This window comes from Cygnus atratus, chromosome 1 (assembly GCF_013377495.2).
Source record: "Cygnus atratus isolate AKBS03 ecotype Queensland, Australia chromosome 1, CAtr_DNAZoo_HiC_assembly, whole genome shotgun sequence".
Classification (NCBI taxonomy): Eukaryota; Metazoa; Chordata; class Aves; order Anseriformes; family Anatidae; genus Cygnus; species Cygnus atratus.
In genome coordinates, this window is record NC_066362.1 from 185,711,120 (window position 1) to 185,732,959 (window position 21,840).

The 21,840-nt window shown below is 36.2% G+C and overlaps 1 protein-coding gene across 2 annotated transcripts in view; it reads right to left on the bottom strand.

Moving 5' to 3' along the window:
- Positions 1-21,840, bottom strand: part of FRY (FRY microtubule binding protein) — a 164,922-nt gene that overhangs the window by 91,935 nt on the left and 51,147 nt on the right. For both annotated transcript variants that reach the window (XM_035542616.2, XM_050715879.1), the window contains exons 4-16: positions 19,915-20,054; positions 17,864-17,954; positions 17,326-17,405; positions 17,115-17,195; positions 15,092-15,260; positions 12,548-12,640; positions 12,354-12,452; positions 9,781-9,882; positions 8,533-8,636; positions 7,922-8,030; positions 6,116-6,202; positions 5,025-5,196; positions 3,308-3,440 (exon numbers count right to left, since the gene is read on the bottom strand). In XM_035542616.2, coding sequence (XP_035398509.1) covers positions 3,308-3,440; positions 5,025-5,196; positions 6,116-6,202; positions 7,922-8,030; positions 8,533-8,636; positions 9,781-9,882; positions 12,354-12,452; positions 12,548-12,640; positions 15,092-15,260; positions 17,115-17,195; positions 17,326-17,405; positions 17,864-17,954; positions 19,915-20,054 — 1,460 coding nt within the window. The remainder of the gene's footprint in view (positions 1-3,307; positions 3,441-5,024; positions 5,197-6,115; positions 6,203-7,921; positions 8,031-8,532; positions 8,637-9,780; positions 9,883-12,353; positions 12,453-12,547; positions 12,641-15,091; positions 15,261-17,114; positions 17,196-17,325; positions 17,406-17,863; positions 17,955-19,914; positions 20,055-21,840) is intronic.

Below are 21,840 nucleotides of genomic sequence, written 5' to 3' on the forward strand. Positions count from 1 at the left end.
TCTAGTATAAAAAGGAAATAACCAAAGCATTAACAGCATTTCAAATTGTACAGTCTTTCCTATAGTATTTTTAATTAGCCTGTAATATGCTTTGGAAGAATCAAAAGGGCAAGGTCCCCTTTAAAGAACCTACTACACACATGCAGAGAAAGACTGTTCTTGCTTTTATACGCTTACAATCAAACTAGAAAAGAATGGGGGAAAAAGGGAAACATCAAGAAGCACTGTAAACTACTTAATCCCACACTGAAATTCAGTGAGAAAATATGAATTTGGTTTTCCTGCACACCAGTCCAATGCCCTGCATACTACATCGCTCTGCTTCTCCAGCTAACAGAGAACATTGCATTTGGATAGCTAACTTTTGTGTTTGATACCAGAGGAAGCCTGAGTGCAATATCATCTTACAAGTCTAAAATAAGATTTATAGAGTATCACTGGTTATTCACTGAAATAATGTGTACAGAAAAGGCATAAACTGACACTAAACTTACTTAATTCAAAGATTAAAGACAGTTTTGTAGTCTCATTTGGATACCATTCTTTCTCTTAACATTCCTATATACCTACTAGCTTGAATATGTATTATATTAATTAAATGGTATGATGATATTACTTTAATCTATTAACTTATATTGCACGATGAGGGAAAACAATCTTCTCAACGAATTATCTATATATGATTATACCTACATCTTGTACCCTAACTGATAGAACTTGAAAGGTGTCAGCAACTAAGCTGAAAAAGTGTAAAGTACTACATCTCATCTGACAGTTTGGTTATAAACTAACATTAACAAAGTTATAAACAATTATAGTTTATTATAGTTCACTATAACAGTGAACTACTACCACTAACACAAATATGAGTTGCATTAATCACTACTGCAAAATATATATTTATAGTTGTAAAAAACAAAGTGCTATCAGTAACGTTATCTGCATGAAAACAAATGAGTCTTCCTTGCTGACTTGAAGTGGAAAGTTAACTTTGCAGAGTTTCCTTATTATCAGTCCCCAGAGGTTGTAAACAGTTTGTGCAATTAAAATGGAGGCATGTAAAATAATAGTCTGAGAGGAAACTGTTATGAAGGCAAGTGAGTAATTATTTATAAATATAAAATCTGTGGGTGTTCTGTGGCTTATCAGCTGCACAGAAGAGCAGCAGGAGAAGATCCAAGTCTGAGGCTCAAGTTCCCATCTTATCTGAGCTACATGGCACAGCACGCAAAGTGTCTGGCAAAGGGGGGCTCACACGGCTCTGCAGGCATCTCTGGCTGGCTCGGGATTCAACAGGACAAGCTCTGGATGAAGACCAGCAGCTGTCCTCAGCTGGAAGCCTGCGTTTCCATACCAGCAGTATGACATTTTAGCTAGGTATTGTTAGCACAAATCTTTGAAGTACTGGTAAGAACAGGTTGGTATGTTAGAAAATTGATGTCTTATTCTGACTACATACTTGAAACTAGTTATAACCAGTATTGAGATTCATATCCCAGTGGAGGGTGCAAAGAACACTCCTTAGGATTTTAGTAAGACTCTTCACGGTGGCATTTACTACATCAACCATAAATGGATCAGTCATTAAACACAGAACTATGTCTAACACTGCCAAAGAAAATTGCAGAATCTGTACACTTTAAAATGTTATGACTATTCACTGCTTAGGTACATCCCACTGATCCTTATTTTGTTATTAAAAAATATCACTATGATATTCAGTTTATACAATACCATTAACTATACATAAATATGACAAAAGCCATAACTATAAAATATAGATAAATGTAGTGTTGCATATGTATTAAAAGCCCACATATGTTGTACATTTATTAAAGCCCATAAGAACTCAAAATAAATAGGTAATGCCAATGAAGCACAAAGTTCTGTGAATAAAAAAAGAACAGTTACATAAAAAAATATATATTGCCTTTTCTAGTTATTATGCACAATGCAGTTTTTAAAAGGGCTATTTTAGAAGTTGACAGTAGCACCTAATGATGTTATTCATGACATGATTTGAGATTAAGACTCATATCAAAGTATCTCAGATATTATTTTTTTCCATGGTAAAAATGCGTTCTAATGTGTTTCTCCTTTCTCCTTTATATATTAATTAAGTTACAGATCATCTGGATATAAAACTGTGCTGGTTACAACACAAAAATACAGTAACACATCCAAATCTTCCAACGCTACAGTCTTTCTGTCTCTGACAAAGGTTAACTACCAAACCAAAAGACTTCCTGAAATTTAAAACTCACAAGTCTAATTATCCACTGATTCTAAAAATAAACAGCACTTTGGTGATGCCAAGAAACCATAGAGAAGACATTTACAGCTACGATTAAGCACTTCTCGTCTAAGTGCTCAAGGTTTTACTATGCAATTATCTTCTGGAAATGTGATTTTCAAAATTCACTTTCCCTCCTCTGCCAACAGCCTGGATCCCCAAAATTAATATGAAAACTTGCTGTGAATACTAAGCGATATACCAGGTAGTATTTTAAGAAAAATACGAAATATTACTATGAAATAGTAATGTCAGTATTTAATATAAATAAATTGAGACAAGCTAAAGACAAAGAGTTTACAATCTCATCTAGATGGTGCAACAAGCAAGGGCAAAGGAAAGGCATTAAAACATAGAGATTATATCAGCTGTAAATTGATAGTTGAATTTGGCCAGTCATTCATCATACTAAAAATCTACCTCATTAGAACCCTCTCCTGGAAACTTCCCGTATTATTCATTTTGGATGAGAGTGCAAAATACTGCTGTTGAACACTGGTTGAGACATACACTGGTTTGATTCTGTTCCAGTGGAATACTTCTTAAATTCAAGACTGTTATCACAAAATGACTTGGGTTTTAATAAAGATTTAATTTTGATTACAGGCATGAATAGCAATGGTAATTTTGAAAGATCATTCATTATTAACAGGGATTTACTGAATTTATTGCATTTATTTTGAACTTCAGTGATGCAAAGATACCCTGAAACTGTTCTGAGCATAGATTGCTAGGCTTTCCACCACAGACTTTAAAATTCTACCATCTAAACATTCATAGCATTCACACATAGATTTTGGCCATATTGAGAGAGTTAGTTCAATTCCAAACACTGCAAGATACAGAGAAGTACTCTCAGCTTGTCATAAACAGTTTTTCAGTGTACATACTATATAAGTTAACTGCTCCTGTTTCTTGCTATTTCTCTCGTAACTCAAGATAGACAGAAATAGATCAAAAGTTCTAAAATTACTTCTCAATATTTTATGGGATTTACTGTTCTTTAACACTCACGTGATCATGTCTTCAGGTTCTTTGTTAAGCATCTGTATGTTGGTTAGCATCATGCACCGCCCCACTTCCTTGTCAAGATGTCTGAGTATGTTGTCCACAGCTTTTCTTACTTGAGAATAATATAATGACATACCTGCAATAATATGCGTTTTATATAATTTGCAATAGTTGTAGGTATGTATATTTTGAAAAAGAAAGCTGCTCACTCAAGCTGGACTGCATGAATTAAGACCAATGTTTTACTTATGATATAGCATACTCCACTATCCTGATTCAGAGATGGAATATGTCACCCTCTCCAGAAACAATGCTATTGTACATAAAAATAGTCCAAGTAATACAAATATGTATTTCCCAGAGGAAAAAATGAAAAATATCTAGTCAAAATATGTCCACACATAGTCAAATGAAGCTACACAGTTTGCAAAGCTACATAATATATTTGGTGACTTTTCATGACAGAAGTAAAAGCTCTGATCTACCATCAAGGTTTAAAAGCTACAGGCAAAGAGAAAAAAGAATCTGAATGAGCTCTCCTAAAATTTATTTGGTATGGAAACTAATGTCATAACATTTTATGTAAAATACAATATTAGACATACAGATTTAACACAGCTGATGAAAATCAAATACTTCAGAAATAAAACCTGAATTATCTCTTCTTCCATATTCATCAAAGGCTAAAACTTTAATTGTCTTAATGAAATTTTAGATATTAACACCAAACAATATATTTTTATTCATCTATTCTCTAGTCAATTCTTCTCCTATTTAATAAAGACAACATAAGCTTAGAACTCCAAAATGACATCATTTTTCAAACCTGTGATGATTAAAAATTCAATGGCAGAGTAGAAGGCAAAAGAAAATATAGGAGCTACTTAGCTTAATCTTATATGATGCACCTGGAAATGAGAATACTGTATGATAAAATAATAAAGAATTCACTAGTGAAATATAAGAAATCAAGAGGGTAAATATTTATTATCAAATGCAGTCCCTACTGTAATGAGGAGTAACTAAAACGAATGGAATTAACACCACCACTAAATACTATGTCTGTTGTACATTTCAACAGCATGGGTCTTATGTTTCTATACTTTCCTTTTTTCCTATTTCCTCTTCTGCCAGCAAAACCAGGCACCTTCAGCACATGATACACATGCTGTCTTCTTTCAGCATGGGATTCTCTCTACATCAACTAAAAAGGAAGCTTTTTTTTTTTTTTTGATTCTTTCAACTTAAGCGGTTCACTTCTGCTTTCTTTCACATTTAAAAGTTTCTGTCATTTTGAAAATTTCCTTTGGTGTGCAATACACACAGAAACTAAAATAGGGATACAAAAAGAATATTTGCTGGTTTTCAAAGCTGGTATGTTTTCAGAACACAGGCGCTGTTTCAAATAAGATGGATATCCATGAATAAACACAGATATCCAGCACTATAAGAAGCTAATTCTTACCCACCTGTGTCCTTAACCCTAAAGAAAACAGGGTTGCTACCACTTAGGTATCTAATGACTTGTCCTGAAAATAATTTTGAGTCATAAAAAAATAAAAAAGTACTTGTCAAACTAAACCACATCTTTCATTAGAACACACCATAAATGTTTACAATAAGGAAATCAACTGAATACTTAACAATATCAAATTATCCTGCTCGTGTACTAAAGACTTTTTTACATTCAGTCTAATGCAAGTTTCATTCTCTTACTGACCTATCATTTTAGCTTCCTCCTCTGTAAGAGTTTTGCTCAAATACGTTTTCTTTACTCTGAGAGTGTTTCCAGAGGGAAGGACAGCTCCAGTCACTGGCATCGGAGGTTCACCATCTTTTTGCTGCAAGCTATCAGCAATTACCAAGAAAGCTCTCAGGCCAATATTCATTCTCTGTAAAGTTCAGAAGACGAATAAGTATTATAATCAAATAATCATATTTTAATCACATTCAGTAAATATTATAGAATAAATATAGAATATGTAGAGAGAGTATTTTTGATTTCCCAAGAATGTATTCCAAAAACTGAGAGATGATACTAATGACAGTCTTCTAGACGTACATTTACATTGATTACAGGTAAGTTCTTAAAACACTAAAGTCTACATAGAACAAAAATTAGCCCTATTATTTCATTGTATTTGGACTTAGATTGTTGCTGAGAAACAGTAAAAATTTCAAATATTGATACATAAAGAGGCTAAGGATTACATCCATTTCCTATAAGCTTTATATAAGTGTTTATTTTTAACTTTAAAAATTATAAGCAAATAAATTAATTTCAAAATATTTATTCATTATTTATCAACTCTTTTTAAAATTTTTCAAATGTCTGATTGTTTTATCTAGGGAAAGCTCTAGGAAGCTGACTCATGATGCTAACAGTGGAGCTTTATATGGTCAGAATCTTCAATTCTTCTTGCATCACGTACTCTTTTTCAGTAAAACTGTTTTGAAAAACATGGAAATCATTACAGAAAATTTATATTAAAATAGTTGGAACACATTACATATATCAACAGCACAGTGATAAGGAGGTAGTATCAGTAGTTTTATTGCTCTCTTCCTTTTTGTTTTACGCATTTGCACTACTTCACATTTGGTAATCTTCACCAAGGAAACACAAGACAGGAATAAACAACGTGACATTTCACAGACAAAAGTCCACAGATGCATTTTACTAATAAATCAAGTTAAAGGTTCTGCCCGAAAACTGGACAAGCGCAAAAGCATGCTTAGAATGTAACCAGAAAGCAAATGTACCGCAATATAATATACACAAACTGAAAAAAATGAAGGTGGACGCCATACCTCAGGGTTGAGACTGAAAGCTTTTGCTGGTTTTCCAACACAAAGGAAGTCAAAGATAATTTCTTTCATAGCAAAATCTAAACGTTCCTAAAATAGAAAAAATACTACAAATCATTTAACTTCTCACTTCTGCTACTTATTTTCTTTAGGGCAACAGAATGTTAAAAACCAGTTTAATGAGGATTTATTTAAATGAATGGAAAAACAGATTTTAAGAACTATGCAGAACACATCAGATCTAAGCTTTCATCACTGCTGTATGTTGACAAATTCCAAAATTCTGCCTGCTTAATTTATGGCATTTAAATAGAAAATGATCCATTTTGGAAATAAGGCTTTTAATTATTTCATTTAAACTGCAGTAATTATGGCACTGACATAGTATTTTACATAAAAGAAGCTTATTCACAGATGGCATAGTTCAGGGAAGTTCTTAAGCATCTGTTGTATTCATTCCTATTCAGAAACTTTAAGTATGTGCTTAACTGCTTTGCTCAATGGGAATGTTTTCTGAGTTTAAGTAATAAATGAGATGAAACTGCAGGTTATTGTATTTTAGTAATTCCTGTTTGAACTGATGAAAACTACATGCGTCATCTACATGCTGAACGTGGTTTTCCTCTGATTTACTGTCTTAAAAACAGTAAAGTCTTAGTGCAACTTCTCTGTGATATATAGTAGGACTAATTCAGTATCAGTACAAAATACAGCCTATTATTTCAAACTTCATCAAGTCAGAGGCTCTCAATTAACGCATTTTCTGACTAGCTGGCAATTTCTAAAAATGATTAAAAATACACCTGAGATGAAGTTAAAATATTTTTATGCATTTTATACGTAAAATGCATCTGGGCTGGGCAATCCCAAGCATAACTACAGGATGAGTAGAGAATGGATTAAGAACAGCCCTGAGGAGAAAGACCTGGGGATGTTGGTTGACAAGAAGCTCAGTATGAGCTGTCAATATGCACTTGCAGCCCAGAAAGCCACCTGTATCCTAGGCTGCATCAAAAGAAGTGTGGCCAGCATGTCGAGGGAGGTTACTCTTCCCCTCAACTCCATTATTGTGAGACCCCACCTGGAGCCCTGCATTCAGCTCTGGGGCCGCCAGCACAAGAAGGGCATGGACCTGTTAGAGTGAGTCCAGAGGAGGGCCACAAAAATCATCGGACGGCTGGAGCACCTCTCCTATGAAGACAGGATGAGGGAGTTGGGGTTGTTCAGCCTGGAGAGGAGCAGGTGCCAGGGAGACCTTATAGTGGCCTTCCAGTACCTAAAAGAGGCCTACAGGAAAGCTGGGCAGGGACTCTGTCAAGGAGTGTAGTGCTACGTCAAGGGGTAATGGTTTTAAACTACAGACAGGCTTGATTTAGATTAGACATTAGGAAGAAATTCTTTACTCAGAGGGTGGTGAGGCACTTGAACAGGCTGCCCAGAGCAGCTGTGAATACCCCATCCCTGGGTACTTTCTGGGTACCCCATCCCTGGGATGGGACTTTGGGCAGCCTGGTCTAGTGGAAGGTGTCTCTGCCCATGGCGGGGGGGTTGGAATTAGATGATCATTAAGGTTGTTTCCAACTCAAACCGTTATATGATTCTATGATTTTCAGTGGTACAAAGATAATAAAAAATTGTTGGTCCAAAGAAGACCACGCTAGTTCAAGCCATAATTTTATCATTATCTAGATGAAAGATACTGATGAAGGTGTTACAAAAATTCAGAAAATAGAAATTGATTTAAATATTCGTTACTAGGAAAACAAGTTATTAATTGATTGGAAACATTTATGCATTGATCTCTCATACCTGTGCAATAAACTGTATTATCTTCACAAAGATATTTAGAGGCATATCTCTCGGCACAACACCACGGGACCCTTTGGGGAAAAGTGTTGTGACAATAGTAATAAGTCGACTGTAAAAGAAGGGAAAAAAAAACAACAACATTAGACACTTCTGGTGCTTGCAGACCTTCATTTATTATGAAATGTAAATTGTAAATCCAACCCCATTTAGAAAGTCAAGAAAATTTCTTTGAAATGAAAAGGTAATGGGGTAATTTGTTCTGATCCTTTGCTAAAAATTTGATGTAATTATTTTATTTCAGTACTACAATACAAGCAACAATAAAACTATCAGTGACACGTCACTCCAAAATATTTATAATTTTAACATGGCAAAGAATGGTTTTTAGCTTTTCCAGAACAGAATCACTTCTATAGTAATTTCAACAGGTGGAAGAATAACTGACAGTGGCACAAAAGGGAATATTTTATTGTATAGTTTTGAGTGTCTGTTTTTTGTTTTAACAACAGGAATATGTTCAATTCAAAGATGTTCAGGAGAACTGTAACACCTCTTCACTATCAACATCTGCTCTACAAGGATTGATGAACATGCGAAATACAGCACCTTACCTTTGGGTAGCTGTATTGCTTTCACATTTAATTCTGATCATGTAAACCCATAGTAGTCTGTACAGAGATTCCAGTGCAACTCGAGCCATTTTGGGGTCCTTATTCTAGAAGAAATAAAGTTCAGGCACAAAGTAGAGAGGAGGTTCTGAACTTAGTGGATGTCAAGATTCAGAGCTTTTGTAGTGACATTACAAAAAGACACAGCCTCAGAGCTGCCCAGTACCCCCAATCCTGTAGCTGCAGGATGCCTATGCATCTGACCTACCTCTCCTGGTGTTACTGAAGTTGTCAAAAAAAGCTAAATGTCAAGTTAGTCTGAGTTAGATACATGTTACAATTTAAAATAATCTGTTTGAAAAACAACTCAGTTTGACTCTGAAAAGAAAACCTTGTCTTCAGTTGATTCTGTCAACTCAAAAGATGTTGTCCCATGATGGAGACCTGGTATGAAGAACATAGCAGATAAATAAATGTACTGTACATATTCAAAAGTGAAAAGACAAAAATCTGTGTATGCTGAGGGTGGCCTATTTAATGTGGCATCTGGGATGAATTAGATTTAATTGGATTATTTGTCTGGATTGCTATTTATTTTTGAAAACTTTTGAACTAGTACAAGATTGCTCTGGGTCTCTTTGGTCATATGCAGTTTTCCATTTCATCCTTTGGTTAACTGAGATTCCTTCCACACTTTGCCTCTGACCTGAGACAGTTGTTGCAAGTTCTACTTGTTCTGCAGAGGCCTCCTAACCACTAGTTCAGCAAGTGGCAGGTCAGAGGCCCTTCATTTGAGCTAATCACTTCACTGCTCTTCTTATATTGGCTTTCTCAGGTAGGGTTGGAACCACCCTTTCATATGGATTTACTTTAATTGCAGAATGGGACATTAGTTATTGTGCAAGCAATAGTTTTGAGAATGCCTGTGTGAAAAACAGCAAATTAATATTGGGCCAGTTTTGGTAAGTCACTCAAGCTACTAACTTTCAGCAATAGAATTGCCTGTTTCACAGGTGTTTGACTCAGGTTTCATCTGAGCAAGAAAAACAGCAGAAATCCAAACTGGGCAGAAGAATACTTTTTTGTTATCAACAGAATAGTACAGTCAAGTAATTTGTACTGTCAGCGGATAAAATTATGTACTGATCAGATAATGGCAATATTCCAGCACATTTACCTAAAAATGGATTTGCAACAGATCAATGCAATGAATATTAATGAAGTTTTAATATGATCGTTAGAAGTACTAACCTTGAGATTGGATAGGCAGTTGTTGAGGAAAATATGCCATCTGTTTAAAAAGAACTGCTTCTGACTGACACAAAGCAGGCATGTTACCAAAGGGTACAAAGCCTAAACAGGAAATGGATGATGATACCGTATTATTTGCATGTCTACAAAATATGAAAGTAATTTGAAAGAGCTACTACAAACTTATAGCTCTAACTTCTCCATTTTGTGCAAACATTAGCCAAAGAAACCACATTGTTAACTAGTATAATTTAAAATGAATGTTTCCCTAAAGCTGTTACAGATATGTTTTATGGATGTACTAAAAACAACCAAATGCCTACTTACAGCTGTATAATAAATCCAAAGATGGGGCATGATTTTACAGCCTGACAGGGCTAATTTCTGTTAGTTAGCTGAGAAATGATAGCACAGAAATATCTACACTTCATGACAATAACAACAGGACCCACACAGATTGTTAGGACTTGTGAATACTCAAATGTCTATTACTCCTCAAAATCTGCAGTCATGACATTTATTGGGTGATGTCTCAAACACCCTACTGAAGTGTGTTAAATTACAGGCAATGCCTGGGTCTATTGGTGGTTACACCCTGTGAACTGGAAAGTAAAAGGAGGAAAGAGAGAAAGTAAAAGTTCAAACACTGGAACTTGCTCTCTTTGACAACTTTTCATTTGGTACTCAACACTAAAAAAATTAAGCTAAAGTGTACCTATTACTTTGAAACGGACTTTGCTTCAGCAAGACTTTTTAGTTTCAGTTCTGATGTCGATACATCCAATCACAATTCTAAAATTTAATCAAAAATAAGATAACTTTATCTTAAAGACTATACAATTCTAACACTAGCCACAGCTCAAAGTCTAAGTACACCTTAAAACTCCACTTCTGTTTCTGTAAAACAGAACATAAATTGCTCACAGATAGGCTAGATCTAGTTTCTTAAGCAAATGGCAAATGTACATAAATTTTTGTTTTTGTAATCTTCATGCCCAAAACACATATGGCAGAAGATAATTAAAGTCTTCTCACAGAAGACTTTCTTATGAGATTAGCATTATGATTAATATAATAGTTGAGTACTTAAAAGAATCAGAGTTCAGTAACATCCCAAGGGTGTTACAACCTGTCCTAAGGCAGAGCCCTAGGACAGAAGACATAAAACATCTCCTGGATTTTCCTAAGCTCAAACCAGACACTTTTAGTCAAAAAATGAGGACCCACCCTGCCTGTCCAGTAAATGTACTGATTCACAAAACACTGATCTCAGAAAGGAAGGTCCTCTTCAGACTCTAAAGACTGTGCATTCTTCCTGAAGCCTTAAAATATGCACTGCAGCTATTTCTGCCGGCTGTTTGCCTTTCCTCTCCTCCTTCTCCTCCTTGCAATGTTTGTATTTTTAATCACACCCTCCCAAGAATCTGGTCTATTTTGTCACTTTTAACTGTGTAGCCTCCAGTGTGGTATGTGTAGACAAGTAATCAAACCTTAAGCCCCAGCTGTGCAATCCTTTCTCAAGCACGTAGTATTGACTTTGGCAAGTACAGCCACCAGTTTGGGGAAGTTCTATTTAGTGTGAAAACTGTACAGCAAAGCTCCTTCCCTGCTGCAGTTTCAACAAGGTTTTATTAACTTGGCAGAGTGGAATGGAGCCACACAAACACAAGCAGAGCGAAATCAGAAATTCATCACAAGCCTTTTGCTAATTCAAACTGAACCAGGACTGCACCCTGGGGAATGCTCGGACTCTCCCTTAGCACTGGTGTAACTGGTAGGGATGGTGAAATGGCAGCAGCAAGCACAAGCACACTGCTGCACTCCTCCCAGAAGAACCACTAGCACTGGTGACCAGTATTTTCTGAGAGAGCTGGGAACAGGGAACTCTTTTGGACTTTCCCAGAGAATAAGGAAGGACAAACGACAACTTTCTTTACTTAAAAGTTCCAAGGCTTCAAAATGGATTAGCTAATGCCACAGTGATGATGTGCACTGACCCAGTTGGAGAGACAGACTGCTTAAGGCGGCCAGCGTCAAACTGACTCAGATCTTCATTTAATTCAGATCAACTCATGCTTCCAAAAATACACTGCAGTGCCACTGTTCATCTCACAAGAAAAAAATGAAATAGCGAGCTGCACAGTAGCCAAGTTATGGATTTAAAAGGGCATGTGTTATACATTTTTTCATTCTTACAACGTATTATTTAAGCCCCGTGAAAGAGTTGTTCCCACATGCCTCATTTGTTCACGCTTGACAAGAAATGAACTCTATTCTTTCTCCTCTCCTAATGTTTACACATAATAAGTATGAGAAAACCTAACCATTTAGTAATCAGAGACTCAGAAGCTGAAAACATCTGCTTGATTCAGACTGATTTAGATCATATTCTGAATAACATAAATATGGTTATTTTTTGCAAACACAATAGACTTCCCTGCAAACAGAAATGTATTAGTTATAAAGCCAAATGCAGAAGAAGTTTTGCAACCAGTTCTGTGAATTTCCCAGGAGTCTTGTTCAGAGATATTTTTGACAGAGAATTTTAGCCTTTAATTCTTAGAGTTACTAACCAAGGAGTGCTTCTTTCGTGAGGAAAGTTCAAGTGTTGTATCATACAGGCTTTCAACAAAGTTCCTCAGACAGGGGACATTCACTTCATTTTTAACAGCCTGAAAGGAAATTTCATGTTAATAAAACACTGTTTCACAAGCTGTTTTATCTAATTCAAAGAAATTATGCAAACAGCCCAAAAAAATAAACTCACAGCAGCTACAGGGACAAGAATCTCAACAAACAGTCCTGCCAGTGCATGCTTGATATCTTTGTCTTTAACTTCAAGGAAATAATGTGCACATTCCTAAAACAAAACAAAACAAGAAACATAAATTGCCTATCAGTTGGAATAAAGACATCCAAATGTCTGCTCAATGCACATCAAGTGCATTATCTTGCAAACCCCCCAGAAAATACTTGATTCGTGTATTAAGTTCTAAATTTGCATTCTGCAGCAAGCACAAAGCAGCATGTAAATCAAGCCCAAGGATCTGTTGCTCCATGATAATCCAGAAACTCTGCATATTCCAGCTGTGCCAGTTGTTTTGGGGAGGGAAAGAGAGCTGGACTCAGGGGCTGATCTCATGCCTTCCCTGTGTATATATTCAGGAGCTGGAGGAATAGTCCACACAGACTGCTCTACTGCTGTGGGAGGCCAGAAAAGGAATGTATTCCTCTGTTAAGATGAAGTGGCAAGGAACAATCTTACAGCAAATACATTGGGATGAATTTCCTTGCTTTGCAGATTAAGGGTCAAAACATAACAGTGCTATTTGAGGGAAGAGACTTGTGGTTCAAACCACCACAATTTCCAGCCTGCAACTGGGGATTAAGAGGGAAAGCAAGAAGTGTACTTTCATCCCAAACATGCAGCGAGCTACTATCCACACAGCTGTGCTGCTCAGGAAGTGAGGGACAGGAGATAAGCATCTGTTGTTTCTGTACAACTTCTCTGAGGACAACAAATCATATTGGTCCAGTTACTTCTTCCTCTCTGGGTCCAAGGTCCCAACAGCCATTGACCTTCCAAGGAAGGTCCCCAGTGACCTTTTTTACTTGCACATGCATACAGAACTGTTTACAGTTTAGACCATGCATAATTTTTCCTGGCTGCGTTCTCGATTCTGCATCACATAACTTCAGTCACTGCTGCCATTGCTGCTACACAGCCGAGGCCCCTGCACAAAGCTAATAACCTTCCTGGATTTTTCTGCAGTCAATGGTGAAAGCTGAGGTCTTCTGGAGCTCACTGCTGAGATTAGCTCACTGTTTGAAAGTGTCTCTCTACTAGAGTGGAGCTGGTGTGAAAGAGCCTGTAGCTGCAGCACTGCATGTATATTCTTAAACAGATGAATCACCCACAGGATCACACTATAACTCTATTTTACGAAATTGAGCAAAACTAGTTTTCCTATGTACACAGTGCCTCTTATGATGATGCATTGTAGGACATACAAGAATTAATTTGGTGCCGAGATACTCCAGTGATGAGCAAAGTTGAGACCATTTGCATCCACATTTTGAGTCTACTATACGAGAGCTTTACCACTGATTTCAACAGCAGTGAACACTGGACCCCAGCAGTGCTGCACCATAGCAATCCAATGTCATTTACTCGTACTGCTCATGTGCACTGACCACACACTGCATTGATATCTTGCCAGCTCTAGATAATTTACATGAAGACAACACAGAGTAAGATGCATTCACATATACTGGAACACAAGGTAAGAAGAAAAACAACCTTTTTCTGTGTTGTTAAATGTGATTTAAAACACATTGCAAAGTTAAAATGTAACGTGATTCATGTTTGGCACCTAGAGAAATGATTCTGTGTGCCAGTATACGTGTGCATTTGTATTCCAATACCAAATGCTTATTTGTGGGCATCTAACATTAGATATGGTTATTTTTACTCCATTGACAACATTAAAAAGCTGATCTTTATATGGAGGTTTATATAAAACATTCATCTTACTGAATGACTGGCTACAAACCCTGCAGCCATGAAGGTGATCCCAAGAAAAAAAAGAGGGGGAATAAAAATTTTAAGCTAAACAACACTGCTGATGGGAATATGACCTATCATATCTTACCAGATAGAAACGTGGACTACTTGAAATGTTTAAATATAGAAGACTTTATTTCCTTTTACAGAATGATGTAATCTGTTGGTTTAAAGCATTCATGACAGACAGACTATGCTCTGTCTTAGTGGTTTTCAAACTGGGTGGGTACAGAACGTACCCTAGAGGAAGGGGGGTGAAGGTGTGGTGAAAGAAGACAACGCATCCATGGGAAATTCCCTCCAGCTTTTGCCTCATTTCTTGGTCTCTTCCTTTGAGCTTTTCTCCATCAGGAGTCCCTGACAACTATGTCAAGGGTGGAAAATTCACTCTGGATGCAGTGAGAAACTGCAGGAGGTAGCTAAGCAGGGACACAGGGCAAGGAACATCTATGGAATGCCAGTGTGGGAGGTGGGGCATCTATTCTTTTTGCTGGAGAAAACCTCTTTTTATTGGAGGGCAAGATGTGGGGACTTGGTTAAACAGCTGATTACAAGCTGGTATGGAATGATACACTCCTGAGCTTGGAGACTGGAGCACTGAGGTTCAGAATGGGCAGAAAGTAGCTGCATATATATTTATGTGGGTATGATGTGTGGAAAATCTCCTGAAGATTTACTACAGGAAAGATGAAGGGGAGCCTGTTCTATAAGGACTGAAAACCACAGTTCTATACTTAAGAATTTTACCTGCATAAACTGAAGAGAAGCTTCAAAGTCCTCCACAGGATACATCTTAATGCGAAAGAATTTCATTCCCATTATGAGACTGATAATGCTTTGAACTATATACGGGCTTTGTTCTTTATGCCGTAACTCTTTTAATTCTGCCATGAATTTCTTCTTTACAGCAGGAAACCTAAGAATTCACATTGGTTAGTTACAAAACAGTACAGTTCAATATTTGAAATGTATTGTAAGATATATAAATGGGAAAAAGCCTACAGAAGGTTCACCTTTGGTTGTAAAATATAATTTCAATCAGTACCTGAATAGGTTTCTTTTTACTTAATTTTCATTTGCTTCTGACAAACTCAGAAAAAAAGGAAGCATACAGCCTGATCTTAGTCCATTTGGGTAACTACATCTTTTCTGTTATTTTCTTATCATGCTTCATTTTTACATTTGAGCTAACAATATCATTAGAATAGCCCCCTCACATGTTTTCCAAAAATCCGAGATGAAAGATAGTTTTCTTGCAAGTACATGCAATGTTTTCAAAATAAAATGTTCAAACAATAACGATTAAAATATTCAGATAAACCATTTTTGCCTTTTTTTTTTTTTAACAGCCATTACAGTAACATCTAAGCTTTAAGTACACCTTGGGATGAGGGCAGGGTTCGGTGACCATTTTTGATCTCCCCCAGTCTGCTGGAGTTGTCTCTATCTCTAAGAATTATATAGGAAGATATATAACAAGACCTCCTGTCCTTTCTGAAACAAAATGAAAAGAATGTCATCTTCATGGGCAGGTGTAGCACGTAACACATTATCGCCTCTGATAAGGAACACAGGAAAGCTGAAAGAAACAGGCTGGCAGGAAGAAGTTCTTTAGTGGTAGTAACATCTTAGCAACACATTTCAGAACTGGAGGAGAAAAACAGCATTTGCTCTCCTACCTCTACACAGACTGTAAATATAAGTGTTCACAATATAAGTGTACACTAGATGGTACTCCACCAGAGGACTCTGCTTCAGCTGCAAACAACAATCTAATGTTTTATGGATTAATGCTCAATTTGGTCCTAGGGATTTTTTTCTGCTGTACCAAGAAAATATTATCTGCTTCTCAAGCTAACCCTGTTTCCTAGTGTCTGTTCTCTTACTGATTATGACATCCTGGAGTACTGGAGAACAGGTATGTTTTGTCTTTGACAGTCAACTTGGAAGTTTTTGATCCAGATATTAATTCCCCTGTTGTCTTTGAGCCAGCAAATTTAGAAGCCCAAGTAAGGTCTTAAGGGAAGTCTGTGAAAGTTATATGATTTCCAGGGATTGAAATTGTTTTGGCTACATCAAGCTAAAAAAATTTGGTTAAGTTGATTGCTTTTGTAGAGTAGACTCTACAGCAACACCAAGAAGTCAGCAGACAGAGATCACTGATGCTGGTCTATGTTGGGGCAGTAGATTTTATCCTTCTGCTTGGTTTGTGCAGTAAGGGTACGATGAAACATTATATTGGGTACACGAGTATCTGAATCTGTCCGCTTCCAGATTCAAAATCTAGGACCAGATTCCGTAGTCTTTTAAGTCATTACTGTGCCATTTACTCTAAGAAGTGCAATCACGAAGGATTCAGAAGCAATTGCATTACGTTCTAAACTGAAATAACTGCAGAGAGACTTTAAAATGTTGCTATGTTGCTACAGCTATTTTTAGATTTGCCCAGATAGAGAAAAAATAGCTTATAGGAAAAAAAGATTAATTGAAATAGCTCTCTTCAGCCCTTTGGGGCTTCCATAGACGTCATCAGTGAGATAGGAAAAATAATGCTGCTGTAGCCCAGTTGAATTTATTCTGTATCACTGGACTAGATACAGAAACCCTGTGATTTAATGGACTTCTAGGCCACCTGGATGAACAGAGGGCCAATGAGTTAAAATGATTTATTCATGCACTATCTCTTAAGAAAGGGAGAAAGTGAGAATATTCATATGCTAAGCAAGTAAAACTTAGATTTCCATTATGTATGGTATTCAATTTTACTTACTTTGCTTGAGCTAGTACACCTATTACTTCTGCATACAAATCCGCAACAATGTGCATATTTCCAGTGTTAGGACCAAGGTATCTACCAAGAGATAAGAAAGAATTTTGTTTGTTAGTCGGGTGGCTGAGAAAGCATGCTGCTTAAACCGCTACGGCTATGCAAGTCAGGAAGTAATTTTTTCACAGAATATTTGTATGAAAAGGAGCCTTACCCTTCTTTATATTTAAAGTGCTTGAAAGCCAAGTTAATAACATCATGTACCAAGCTGTCTATTACAGGATGAAGTGGAATCTGAAAACATAAAATAAAACATAACCAGTATACATATACTACTCTTTAAGCTGCATACCTTAGTGTTAGTATTACTTCTGGGTATCTTCCTTACACATATATAACAAAAAATAACCAACCAAAATAACAGATAACTAACAAAATAGCTGAAATGACCTAGCCATTTAATGCTTATTTGGTATTGAAGAGAAATACTTCATCTCCAAAAACCTGGAAAAGTGAAGTCTGCATGACAGCAGAATGCTATATATCATACTACATACTACATATACTACATACTACATATATAATATATATGTGCAAGAAAGACAGCAAAGAACAAGCATGAAGGATGTATCTTACATTATTATTACATTCTTAAGCTGGAAACAGAATTATGAATCCTGAAATTAGGTTATACGACAAACTCTGTAATTTCCATTATTTACTAGTTAATGTATAATTGAGGAATTCCGTACCTGTTTCAAAACTTCTATTAACACTAAAGAAAATATAAAATCAATAGCCAGGTCTCTTCTTTCCATTAAATAGTCCCTCTGTTGTTCATCGCTGCAAAATCAAAACAAGAAACATAATAATTAGGAGATGAGTCATAATTCATGTTGTATACAGTTACACAAATATAGTTAACAGTGGACTGTATTCTACTTTTCAAACTGCAGTTGAGCATTTCAGAAAGTAATGCACTGATATGCTCTTAAAAACTGAGATAAAGCAAATCTGACTTGTTACATTCACCTTCTGTCAGATGTTGAAACGTCACTTTCTATTTTCTCTTTTTCTAGTTTAAATCAACAGAATACTTTTTCAAGGGGAAAAAAAGAACAAAACATAACCAACAAAACTTTTGGATCCTGTATTTTAACAAATTGATTTTATTTCAATTTCCTTCCTGATGGCACCAGTTAAGACAGTTCTCAATTACATTGTGGGGGCAAAAATAAATTATTTTTGTGCTATCAAATTCAGATTTACACTTATTATGGATTTTGAAAACTGCCTTAGAAGTACCAATGGAGAATTCATAACCAAATTACATCCTCTTTTTGAAACTGTTCCAGTGTTATTTTTCTAACATTGGCATCATTTGCCACATGTTAAAATGTATTCCTTGTGCAGAACAACACAGGGGAGTAAATGTCTGAGGTGAGTAGCTTGCAACACAAATGTAAAAACCATCTATAATTTGATCACAGTTTCAAGGTGCACTGAGAAGATGACACGAAATATACAACACAATTTGTAAAATTAAATATTAAACAGGCAGTCCTGCAGTCCTTCTAAGGCTGTTACCAAGGATTTCAGTGAGATTTTTATTTGAGTAAATAGAACGCACCACAATTCTTTTAACCATTAAGTAGTTTATGACTTCAATTGTATTTATATGCTTATAATTAAGCATGCATTTAAAAGCTCTGCTTGATCAGTGGTGAAATAAATTATTTGGATTTTGGTTTTCTTGGTTTCACATTAACTGAAGAAAGGACTGGTTCTATGTACTATTCATAACAATATCAATTAACAGAGTGGCCTTGGTTCAGTTCACTGTTCAGCTGATTTTCAACTAGGTTTTGGGTGGCATTCCTGAGGACCTCTATATATGAACAGATTGCCCTGTAACAGACTCCTCTAAGGGACGATCAAGAGAAAGAGGCACTTTAAGGCAAGGATCCATATCATGCAAAAGCAGACATCTAATTGATGAAGCATGCCTTCAAATTGCTTACTTCCACTGACCATAAAGAGTTTAGGAGGGTCTGATTCAGATCTGTGCCTACCTTCCTGATATCTACTAGCTCTTATCCCTTCAGTCCAGCAACTATTGCCTTCTGTTGTTACTGGATTAAATGTAATCCTAATGTGAGGAATTGCTAGTGCATTTCCAAACACGAGGTCTGCCAGTGCTGATTATCCTGCTGTTTCATCAGAGTATGTACATGTAGTACCAAAGTATTCAGAAAAACTGCAAGTTTAAAGAATACACTGTACCAAACGGGCCTCGATCTAAACCAAGACCAATCTGTTGCCTCATCTCTGAGAAACTGCTGATGTCATAAGAGACCAATATGTTTGTTTGGTTTGCTTGCTTGTTTGTTTAAGAGCTGAGTGAATGTTGCTAAAGCTCTTTAACTGATTCACAATCTTTTGGACAGAGAATAGCTGTATATGAAATTTCTATGACTAAGCAGAGTGCTGAATCAAAAAAAAATATTCTTCAAAGTGTCAGTGAATTATTGCCTGCTCTCATGATTAAAGAAGACATAGCTTATACAAGCCCCTATTTAAAGGACATTACAGCATCCAAAACAACAGTAAGAACTAGTGTTTGAACTAACAGGAGCATAATTTTAAAGACGCAATTATTTCATCCATATTAAACCTAAGAGCAGATTTCCAAGAACACAAATACATCTTTCAAGCAACTATAACCTTAAGCTGATACGTGAAATGTAATATATTTTACATTAGAATCTGTCAATAATATATGCAAAGATACTCAAAATCATACCTTTTGGATTTAGTGCTTGTTCTTGGTCTGTACTCGTGAGATTCATCTTCTATGCCATTCTGTCTTTTATACCAATCAAACAAAGTACGCAGAATAGAGGGCAGACAATATTCTGAAAGTGAACTCATTGAGCTTATTACCTATGGGGAAAATACAACAAATCAAACAGTGTTCAAGCTTCCCCTACACCTTTTTAAAAGAGGCACAAATTCGATGTTTTGACATTTTCTTTCTTGTTTTCATCTGGTTTTTTTTGAAGTTCTAAATCTATAGTCCAATCTATGGTACCTAATATTCTGTATTTTCTGTTTGAAACATAAGCTGAAATATAGTAATAGTGTCAACAGCATATTTTCATTGACAGTACTAAAATGCATAATGTATTAAAAGTGTGTATTGCATCTTAAAACACACCAGAAAACGACCTAGTTCTTTAAGGGGCTTATTTTTATTCATTACACAATGTTGATTTGAGTTGGAGGACATTTACAAGGAAAGAAAAAGGTGATGAACCAGCGGTACTGTCTCATAGGTTGTATCTGACTGCTAGATGTCCCTCCTGAAGCTCATAATAAATTGAGAAAACCCATGACCTCTGAAATAACCTTAGCCACCTGAACATGCAAATGCATCTTACTGTTAGGCTTACACACCTGGTAATTTAGACTTCTTTTTTATATATATCAAAATATTTACACTTTCCTCCGTATTTGTGTGTACAAATAAGCAAAGCATAGTTTAAAATCATTACTTAAAAGTCCCTGATTACACAGTTCTAGTAGCATACTGGAAAAGAACATTACTGCTCACTCAATATAAACTGTATCACCAATTACTGATATGTTACTGAACAAGTTGCTCCTGAACTATGACTTAATGACTTAAATTTCCTATTACAGGAAACCATAAAGCTGCAATACATGAAAAAATCAAAAGCTAGGGTAAAAAACTAACCATATGATTGTCCAGGAGGACTATGTATGTGTTGCAACTGAATGTCCACAGCCACTGCAGTTGTGTACACTCTAAGAAAGGAGAAAACTATTTAAAATATCAGTGAATTCCTGATTCGGAGATTTGCGACGACCTCGGTATCATGCAGGGCTTGTTCCTGCAAAGCACTGAGAGCAGGAGCATCGTGCTGAGGTATGTACTTCATGCCAAGCACATTGATTATGTCAGTAACTCCATCAGGTTTACCATCTGCTTAAACTTAAAACAGCATGTTTGAGTGCTTGTGGAACAACAGCAGAGTCTCATGTCCTGTATAAGACCAAGCTCGTGTGAAATCCTTGACTAAGACACGACCACAACTGGAAGACCGAGCACCCTACATACCGTTCCCAACAGCCTTTACTAACAACTTCTGTGGCTGAGTTAGTTTAGATCTGATCTATTAACTGATCTATTTTCCAGTTTTTCGGCCTCAGAATTTAACTAATTCACAGTGATGTGGTCTAAAGTTTATGAAACATTTTGAGGATAAAGTATAATTGTTTTGATCATCTTCTGGTCTTATGGCCTAAAATTAAATATGGAACATTAGAAAGTGGCATCCACTGCCCCTTCAAAATTAAAGTTTCTATAAAAGTACTGTTTTAGGAAGGCTCTGAAAACTGGCATTTCCAGTATATTTCATTACCTTAAATAAAAAACAAGCTGCTGTAGAAGATGGCATGGAGGCACTGGTTGCAGCAGTGACAGGAGGCCTTTCAGGAAGAATTATTGCAGTGGCCCAGGCTGAATTATAACAAAGCATTTACGTGTAAGACTCTGGATAAAAAACTTAAAGGACATGAATCTCCTATTGTCAGAGCAAACTATTCCCTACCAGCTCAGGATGCTCAGACATTTCAATCACTTCTCTATTGTTTTCAAGAAGTTTTTCTGAAGCTGGCACGAGAGCATTTGTTAATTATGAGATGT